The sequence below is a fragment of the Aedes albopictus genome, chromosome 2, assembly GCF_035046485.1.
Source record: "Aedes albopictus strain Foshan chromosome 2, AalbF5, whole genome shotgun sequence".
Taxonomy (NCBI): Eukaryota; Metazoa; Arthropoda; class Insecta; order Diptera; family Culicidae; genus Aedes; species Aedes albopictus.
The window spans coordinates 93,964,252-93,974,477 of NC_085137.1; the positions used below are offsets into that span (position 1 = coordinate 93,964,252).

A 10,226-nucleotide genomic window follows, 5' to 3' on the forward strand; every position below is an offset into this window, starting at 1 on the left:
GGAATTTAAAAAAAAAACTGAATGAATATCTAAAAAAATTCAAGAGATAATATTGGAGAAATTTTTGGATAAAATCCTGAAGAAATATTTAAAGATGTTCATTGAGAAGCTCTTAGAAAAATTCCAGGATTTTGGAACATTTCCAGGTAGAATAACTGAATGAGTTCTTGGAAATTCTTGAAAATTTCGAAGGAATTTTGCCGAAATTTCCGAAGGTATTCCTGGTGGAACTTTTGGTGGTATTTCTGGTAGATTTTCAGCAATTCCTGGTGTCAATTAATGAGGGACGCTTTAGGAGAGAATATTGAGTAGAAGTTCTTGGAAAACGTCAGAACAAATTCTTGGAACAGTTGCCGAAGGATGTCCTGTGAAAATTCCATTAGAACTCCTGGAAGAATTTGTGAAGAATTTTCTGGATAAATTCCTAAAGAAATTGATGGGAGAAGCCAAGCATAAAATCCAAGAAAGGGATTTCTGGAATTTCTTAATGGAATTTAATATAATTTCTTATTCTAGGAATTTTCTCATATTGGACAATCTCCCTTAGTTTGTGTTTGAGCAATTCCTAAATAGTTCCTGGAAGAATTTCTGAAGAAATTTCTTGAGGAATACCTGGCGAAATTCCTGAAAGACTTCCTGGAGAAATTCCTTATAGAATTTCTGGAGAAATTCCTGGAAGAACTGCTAGGGAAATCCCTGAAGGAATCTCGAAAGTTCTGAAGAAACTTTTGGAAGAATTGCTGGAGAAACTACTGGATGAATTAGTGGAGAAACTCCTGGAGGAATTTCTGGAGAAAATCGTGGGGGAACTCTTGAGGAAATCTGACCACATGGTTTATGGACAGCTCCATAGCTCCATTCAGGTTGTTGAAAAAAATGGTTTGAACCAATTGAAATCTTCTGCAGTACGTCTGTGGAAATTACTGATAGATTGGTTTTTAACAACTTGCTGTACTGCGCCCATTCGCACAACAGTCCCATGTGAATAGGAAACCCAGCAAACATGGGACTGTTATGCGAATAGGGGCAGTGTAGCAGTACTCGTAAGAATAGTAGGTAATTGGAAAATCCGCAATATTACTTTCATGGTGTTGGGGGCAAACACTCGTAGGAATGATTTCAAATTATGACAGAAACCTGAAAGGACTATTTAAAAAATTGTATCGAAATAAATGTTTGAAGATTTTTTTTTTGTAGTGTATTATAAATTTCTGCAAAACGCTGCAAAACGGTGAGTCGATAAGGAGAGCATCCAATATAGCTCTGGTCCTCACAAGTTCCTACCTCGTGCTTCCACGGGTCAAGCGATGACAAAGACCGCCAGCTAAGAGTTGTGTGCTTAGCTGGTAGTGCAGCCTGGGCACTGTTGTCCTTCTGACTTCAGCTAGATTGAGGAAGTACGATCCGAGTGTCTGTTCACCAAGGAGGTGCGGCTCAAACAGCGTCTGTTCTGGCATCCAGCGGCTGAGTAAGAAACGCTGCACCACGCCCAGCTAGATCCAAGGTGGTAGCCCCATCAGCGTGGTCGTCCTAGTGTTGGTTGGGACGTTAAACAGAACTGGCACGATGGCCCTCCGGCGAGACAGGAGTGTTGGCGTAGGCCCAATAAGCCACCCGTAAAAATCCCCATTGCGAATAACATAGGAGAAAATACGACTCGATACAATCGGCAAAGACCCACGCGACGAAATAAGGACTACGATTGGAAACTTGGAACATGGAATTGCAAGTCACTAGGTTTCGCAGGATGTGACAGGATAATCTACGACGAACTACATCCCCGCAACTTCGACATCGTGGCGTTGCAGGAACTTTGTTGGACTGGACAGAAAGTGTGGAAAAGCGGGCATCGAGCGGCTACCTTCTACCAAAGCTGTGGCACCACCAATGAACTGGGAACAGGATTTATAGTGTTGGGCAAGATGCGACAACGTGTGATCGGGTGGCAGCCGATTAACGCAAGGATGTGCATGTTGAGAGTTAAGGGCCGTTCCTTCAACTACAGCATCATCAACGTCCACTGCCCACACGAAGGGAGACCCGATGACGAGAAAGAAGCGTTCTACGCGCAGTTAGAGCAAATATACGATGGTTGCTCGCCGCGTGACGTGAAAATCGTTGTCGGCGACATGAACGCGCAGGTAGGAAGGGAGGAAATGTACAGACCGGTAATCGGGCGAAACAGCCTGCACGCCGTATCGAATGATAACGGCCAGCGATGCGTAAACTTTGCAGCCTCCCGTGGTATGGTAGTCCGAAGCACCTTCTTCCCCCGCAAAGATATCCACAAAGCCACCTGGAGATCACCCGACCATCAAACAGAAAACCAAATCGACCACGTTCTAATCGACGGTAAATTCTTCTCAGATATAACCAACGTCCGCACATACCGCAGTGCGAATATAGATTCGGATCACTACTTAGTCGCTGTATGCATGCGCTCAAAACTTTCGACAGTTATCACCACGCGTCGAAGTCGAACGCCGCGGCTCAACATCGAGCAACTTCGTAACGTAGAAGTGGCTCAAGACTACGCGCAGCAGTTAGCAGTGGCCCTACCAACGGAAGAGCAGCTTGGCGCAGCTACACTTGAAGATGACTGGAGGGACATCCGATCCGCCATAGGTAGTACCTCGGCTACAGCACTAGGCTTTGCGACTCAGAATCACAGGAACGACTGGTACGACGGCGAATGTGAACAGTTGAAAAACGAGAAGAATGCAGCATGGGCGAGAATGCTGCAACACCGTACGAGAGCGAATGAGGCACGTTACAAACAGGCGCGGAACAGGCAGAACTCAGTCTTCCGGATGAAGAAGCGCCAGCAGGAAGAACGAGATCGCGAAGCGATGGAAGAGCTGTACCGCGCTAAGGACACACGAAAGTTCTACGAGAAGCTGAACCGCTCGCGCAGAGGCTTTGTGCCACAAGCCGACATGTGCCGAGATAATCACGGGAATATTCTCACGAGCGAGCGTGAGGTGGTCGAGAGGTGGCGGCAGCATTACGATGAGCACCTCAATGGCGACGTTGCAAGTAGCGAAGGTGGCGTGGTAACAGATCTAGGAGTATGTGCACAGGACGAAAGACTTCCGGCCCCTGACCTTCAAGAGATTGAGGAGGAGGTTGGCCGGTTGAAAAACAACAAAGCCGCTGGAGCAGATCAACTACCAAGCGAGCTTCTAAAATACGGTGGAGAAGCACTGGTGAGAGCACTACACTGGGTCATTACCAAGATTTGGGAGGAGGAAGTATTACCGGAGGAATGGATGGAAGGTATCGTGTGTCCCATCTACAAAAAGGGCGACAAGTTGGATTGCGGGAACTACCGCGCGATCACACTACTGAGCGCTGCCTACAAGATACTCTCTCAAATTTTATGCCGCCGTCTATCACCGATTGCAAGAGAGTTCGTGGGGCAATATCAGGCTGGATTTATGGGTGAACGCGCTACAACGGACCAGATGTTCGCCATCCGCCAGGTGTTGCAGAAATGCCGCGAATACAACGTGCCCACACATCACTTGTTCATCGATTTCAAATCGGCGTATGATACAATCGATCGAGAACAGCTATGGCAGATTATGCACGAATACGGATTCCTGGATAAACTGATACGGTTGATCAAGGCGACGATGGATCGAGTGATGTGCGTAGTTCGAGTATCAGGGACACTCTCGAGTCCCTTCGAATCTCGCAGAGGGTTACGGCAAGGTGATGGTCTTTCGTGCTTGCTGTTCAACATTGCTTTGGAGTGTGTAATAAGAAGAGCGGGGATAAACACGAGTGGGACGATCTTCACGAAGTCCGTTCAGCTGCTTGGTTTCGCCGATGATATTGATATTATTGCTCGTAAATTTGAGACGATGGCGGAAACGTACATCCGACTAAAGAGTGAAGCCAGGCGAATCGGATTAGTCATTAATGTGTCGAAAACAAAGTACATGATGGCAAAGGGCTCCAGGGAGGAATCACCGCGCCCGCCACCCCGAATTCATATCGACGGTGATGAAATCGAGGCGGTTGAAGAATTCGTGTACTTGGGCTCACTGGTGACCGCCGACAACGATACCAGCAGAGAAATTCAGAGGCGCATTGTGGCAGGAAATCGTTCTTACTTTGGACTCCGCAGAACTCTACGATCGAATAAAGTTCGCCGTAACACGAAGTTAACCATCTACAAAACGCTGATTAGACCGGTCGTCCTCTATGGGCACGAAACATGGACCCTACGTGCAGAGGACCAACGCGCCCTTGGAGTTTTCGAACGGAAGGTGTTGCGTACCATCTACGGCGGAGTGCAGATGGAAGACGGGACTTGGAGAAGGCGAATGAACCACGAGCTGCATCAGCTGCTGGGAGAACCAACCATCGTCCATACCGCGAAAATCGGGAGGCTACGGTGGGCGGGTCACGTCATCAGGATGTCGGAGAGCAACCCGACTAAAATGGTTCTCGAGAGTCATCCGACCGGTACAAGAAGACGTGGAGCGCAGCGAGCTAGGTGGGTCGACCAAGTGGAGGACGATCTGCGGACCCTACGCAGAGTGCGGAACTGGAGACAAACAGCCATGGACCGAGTGGAATGGAGGCGGCTACTATGTACAGCAGAGGCCACCCCGGCCTTAGCCTGACCGGTTAGGTAAGGTATAAATTTCCAAAAGCCCACTGAAGGTGGTGTTTTTTAATTTGATTACTTAAGGATAAACCTGAAAAATAATCGCTGGTATCCCAAACATGGATAACTAAAACAGCAGATAAATAAACAAACGGTTTTTTGATAAAACAACATTAGTAAGTAGCGCTACTTTCAAATATCCCTAACTTCCAAAATATCGATTACTTTTGTTTCTATGAGTTTTCTACTATTCAGGAAACTACTTCGGTTTCAACTACAAAACACGAATGCAAATGATTTATTTTCAATGAAAATCGATTACAAACCAACCGTGATCAGGACTCTGAATGGTTGCAATTGCTTTTGAAATATGGGACAGTGCATTTGCTGTGACTGCTGGAACGAGGGAGAAAGATCTGCTTCCAGTGTGGTATTTGGATTAGTATCGATTTACCAGATTGTTTTTCTACTTCAATTTTTCCCCCGTTTTACAGTTTGTGTGCACTCTGGTAATTTCAAATAAAATATAACGGAAAATGCATCATATGCGGAGTCTGAGTTAAAATTTATATATATTTCGAAAAGTCGGTCACTATTTCCAAACGATGCTTTCGATCCAATCGATGTAGCTGGCCACCCTCGTATAAACTGCAGGCGAACGTCCAACTCCGCAAAATGATCCCGCTGAGGTTACAGCGAGCACATGGTGGATGCAACCGTTGGTTTCCGTTATGACCTGAACCGGACCTCCGGAATCGCCCTGACAGGTGTCCCGTTCCTCATGTTCGCTACCAATGCAAAGCTGCTGATCGATGATGCCCTGCTTGAACTTTCGCTGACCGGCGTATTGCTGCACACATTCGTCCTTGGCGAACAGATCCAGCGGAACCTTTTGCAGTATGTCGGACATTTTCAGTTCCTCAGTGAACCCAAATCCGGTGGCAACTACTTTTGTGACGTTCATTGCCATTGTATCCCACAGACAAGCCGGCCGAACAAAAAACGAGAACGTTACGTCTTCTGCCAGTTTGATCAGCGCAATGTCATGATACGAAGCTGAGAATTTGTACTTTGGGTGAAGAGTATAGTCTTCAATCTCATAGTCTTCCTGGTTGTCATTATCGTTCGTCAGATCATTTTCCCCTAGTCGCACGATTTGCGGTCGTCCAGGTATAAAGCAATGAGCTGCAGTTAGCACGAACCGTTCACTAATCAGTGAACCACCACACAGGAAATCATACTTCCTAGGGTTTGTCTTGGATCTCCATCCGATCAACGCTTGGTGAGGAAACTCTCCCGGTTTGGCGTCCTCTCCGTTGATAATAAGGTTCACAGTCTTGGAGCAGTTGAATATCTCCACCAAAATCGGATCGGGTTTCGGTAGCAGGTAGATGAATTGCGCCCTCTGAATCGTCTGCTCGCGAAACTCCGAACATTCTGCAAGAAGTGCGCTTCTTTTAGTTACGATCACAAACCAAATTCACCACTCAAACTTACTTCGTTTAGATAGACGCTGACCTGCAAGTGAATTAACATTACTGTGTATAAAAACAATCAAGAAGATCTATGCGGTTGGACACAATCGCGCTTTACCTTGAACTAGCGACAAAAACAACGCGAGGAATGCAAAAGCACGAAAAAACCAAGTGATCATGTCGACGATTTCTTACGAGCATGAGAACCGCTCCGCTACGTTGTTATGACTGATGCGAACTGACCGGTTTCGAAATTGTATTCGTTGTTTCTTTTCTCGTTTGTTTACACGCTTGTTACAAGTTAGACACTGTGGCGGAGTTTTGCGCACCATAAGATTGAGAGTCAGTTTTATATATGAGTGAGTGCCGCGAGACTGTACGTGATAGGTGGTTAGTAAATCAGTAATTTCTGACACGCTTCTTGTAATTTCATGTTACCGTGTACGATTAGTCATTCAAGTCGCTAGAGAGCTGCAGTAAATTCTCATCTGGAATAGAAACGTATTTATTCCTGTGGATTACTGAATCGACCCCATCTATAGCTTACTGATAGGCACTTGAATTAGGTACATACAAGCAAAAGATCGATCTATTGGAACAGCAAAAATCACTTCAAATGACTCGCTTCGTCTGCAATGTGGAATAAATGGAACCGGTATTTTGTGATCTAGGAAATCCCACTATGCTACTTTACGAATAGATCTTCTTTTTCTTTGTGACTATACGTTTCCACTGGAACTTGTCATGCAACACTTCAAACTCACTGTTCTTGAGCACTTATTACGCAGTTATTAATTGAAGTGAAAGGCTTTCTTTGCCTGCCATTGCATGACTTTGAACATTGTTAGGCAAGCACAATGATACACTAAATCCAGGAAGTCGAGGAAAGTTCCCTACGAGAACCCGCCACCTCCGGAGTGGCGATCCAAAACCTTATCCACAAGGCAAGCCCGTGCGCAAGTGGAGGGAGGGGGTTTAGGTGTTTTTTTTTATAGAAAGAGAAAATCTGCAACAGATACCCAAGAGGTGGTTCCTCGGGTGATGCGGGGATCGACCCACTAAAAACTCATTCTCTCTCTTCCTTACCTTCGCGGTACGCCCGTTAGGGATGACTTCGAGAAGGGGGGGACCGTACATGAGTACACTCTAATAGTAAGCGTTCCACCAGCTACCGCCTTAAGTTGTTCACTCTCCCCTGGAGGCTCGGGTCCTGGCTAGTACTTAGACTACCCGTTGAACTCAAGCTCCTGGATGGGGAAGGGGGGCCAACTCAACTAGCTGTTGTTCGGCTCGCCATTTACTCTGTAGTTCAAGTACGATTCGAGAAACCGTGGAAGTAACGGAGTCCCATTTGTCCGCCCCCATACACATTCTTTCAACAATGTTGTCAAGCGTGATATCTCTACCGCATACCTCCTGCATACTCGACCTTTGCTCCACGAAACGTGGACATTCAAAGAGCACATGCTCCGCGGTCTCGTCGCAGTCTGCACACTCCGGACATGCGAGGGAGCCTGCGTGTCCGAATCTGTGCAGATACCACCTAAAGCACCCATGGCCTGACAGAAATTGAGTCAAGTGAAAATTCACCTCGCCATGGGGCCTGCTCGTCCACTTGGACACGCTCGGTATGAGCCTGTGTGTCCATCTACCCTTGCTGGAGGAATCCCATTCGCTCTGCCACTTCAGCATAGACGAGGTTCTGGCGATACGCCTCGCGCCTCTTATGCCGCGTCACTCGAAGCATTCTTCATCCTCTGCCACCACTAAAGCTATGGGCATCATGCCCGCTAGCACACATACCGCGTCCTTTGAGACCGTGTGGTATGCGCTCACCACCCTAAGGCACATCAGCCTGTGGGTACTCTCAAGTCGCTTCACGTTTCGGTTAACCACTAGCGCCTTCGACCATGCAGCGGCGCCATACCGTAGTATGGAGACCGCTACTGCCGCGAGCAGCTTACGCTTACTCGAGACTATTGCCGAGCTGTTTGACATTATCTTTGACAATGCCATTATCGCCATGCTTGCCTTTTTGCAGGCATATTCTACGTGGCTTCCGAATTTCAGCTTATCGTCGATCATGACCCCCAATTGCTTCAGTGAGCGCTTAGAGCTGATCGTGCATCCACCTGTGGTGACCACTGCCTGCTGTTCAGACTTGCGGTTGTTTACCACCACCACCTCCGTTTTGTGGTGCGCGAGTGCCATATGTCTCGACCTCATCCAATCCTCCACTATGCCAATTGCGTGAGTTGCTGTCAGTTCCACTTCCTCTATCGACTCGCCGTATACCACGAGGGTAATATCATCGGCGAAGCCGACCAGCTTTACGCCCGGTGGAAGTTTGAGCCTCAATACGCCATCATACGCCGCGTTCCATAGTACCGGGTCCAAGATGGACCCCTGCGGTACCCCTGCGGTGATTTTGTAGCTCCTCTCGCCTTCCTCGGTGTCATAAATTAGCACTCTATTCTGGAAGTAGCTCTCCAATATCCGGCATAGGCTAACCGGGACTCCTAGGTGGTGTATTGCGCACTCAATGGCGGTCCAGCCGACGCTGTTGAACGCATTCTTAACGTCTGATCCCTCATCGAGGAAGGCAAAGGTGTTGATCGAGCTGCTTCGTCCATACAGAGTCACTGGGACGATTCGAAATAACGTCGAGGATGTAGATTGACGATGAGTATGGTTTTCAGCCACCTGAGCAGGTGGGGCTGAGGGCTTTGGGGGTCCTCCAGAAGAGTGTAGAAGTTTATGATGGTTATACTGGCAACCTTCGATGTCGCAAGTCTTTCGAATTTGGCACGCTCTCCGACCATGGCTGAACAAACAGCTTTGACACAGCTTCAGCTCACGAATCCTGCGCCAGCGATCATCGACGTTCAGCTTCTTAAATGCATCGCTTTCTCGCAATCGATGACTGCTCCTATTGCAGTGAGGGGCTGTTCATAAACCACGTAGACCAAATTTTGTCCATCTCAGACCCCCCCTCCCCCCTCGTAGACTTTTGTCCATACAAAAATTTTTAAATTTGTATGGAGCGTAGACTTTGGCCAGACCTCCCCCTCCCCCCAAAAAGTCTACGTGGTTTATGAACGGCCCCTGAGTGCAATTGAACTGCTTCGGTTCCTCCTTCCGTTCCCGTGATGATTCTCCTGTTTCAGCCGGAGTCCCCGCTGCGTGGGAGTTGATAAACCCTTTGTGCTTCGGACGATCACGAGCGTTGATTCGTCTTACTTCCAGTTCGAAAATTGTAACGCTGGTTGCATCCCGGACGACTCCTGACATGTAGTCTCCGAAGGTCCTTAAGTCGACGTGCTGAAAACCTCGTTGGTATCCCGCCCACATCATCCGTTGATCCGCGGGCAACTTGGCGACGAGCTCTTGAAGAAGTGTCGGGTTCGAGAGATGAGCGCGTTCGTTTGCGGCCTCGATATGGTCGCACAATGCCTGCACCGCCATCCCAAAGTCGATGAGTCCTTCCAGCCTGTCGGATTTCGGAGCTGGTATTTCACGCACCTTCCGTAGCAGCGCGTTGATTAGTAACTCCGGACGACCAAAACGCAGACGAAGCGTCTCGATCACCTGTGGAACTGCTGCCGGCAGTACCAACCGACTGCGCACCGTATCCAATGCCGGTCCAGATAAGCATCGCTGGAGACGAAGCATGTTTTCACCGTCCGTGTAGCCGCAAGCTTCTGTGGTGTAGCGGTAGTTGGAAATAAATATCGGCCACTCAGCTGGGTCGCCGGTGAAGCGAGGAAGTTCTTTAGCCAGGGACTGCCTTGCTGCTAGCTGCTGCTGGGTGGGACGCACTATTTCTGGATGGGGATTCACTTGGACGTTCGCTGAATGACGAGGGGACAGAGACGAATCAACCGCACGCGAGGGGAAATTACGCGTTTGTAAACGGGTCGAATTTTGTTCGAATTGGCTGTCGAAAGTAAGGGTATGCGGTATGGGATTTTTTCAAAGCGATACGAAACGAAACGATATGTGAAATTTCTGATGCGATGCGGTACGAAACGAAACGAAATTTAAAAATGTTTCGTGAGATCGATACGAAATCCGAATTCACTCGGTATTTTTCGAAACGAAACGAAATTTTCGAAAAAGTTCCGCGGAATTTT

At 47.8% G+C, this 10,226-nt stretch overlaps 1 protein-coding gene across 1 annotated transcript; it reads right to left on the bottom strand.

Annotated features, from left to right (window-relative positions):
* Nucleotides 1-5,171: 5,171 nt before the first annotated feature.
* LOC109416204 (serine protease snake) lies at nt 5,172-6,336 on the bottom strand. Its single transcript, XM_019690189.3, has 3 exons — nt 6,212-6,336; nt 6,116-6,136; nt 5,172-6,055 (listed from the first exon to the last, which is right to left on the bottom strand). Exons 1-3 carry the CDS (start codon nt 6,270-6,272, stop codon nt 5,211-5,213), a joined length of 927 nt encoding a protein of 308 aa, XP_019545734.3. The 5' UTR covers nt 6,273-6,336; the 3' UTR covers nt 5,172-5,210.
* Nucleotides 6,337-10,226: the final 3,890 nt, after the last annotated feature.

Excerpts from the sequence above, each read along its gene's own strand:
- LOC109416204 (XM_019690189.3), bottom strand. The coding sequence starts at position 6,272 with ATGATCACTTGGTTTTTTCGTGCTTTTGCATTCCTCGCGTTGTTTTTG. Across the intron at positions 6,137-6,211 it reads GTTTTTGTCGCTAGTTCAAG|GTCAGCGTCTATCTAAACGA; the intron begins GTAAAGCGCGAT and ends ATTCACTTGCAG. Across the intron at positions 6,056-6,115 it reads TCAGCGTCTATCTAAACGAA|AATGTTCGGAGTTTCGCGAG; the intron begins GTAAGTTTGAGT and ends CACTTCTTGCAG.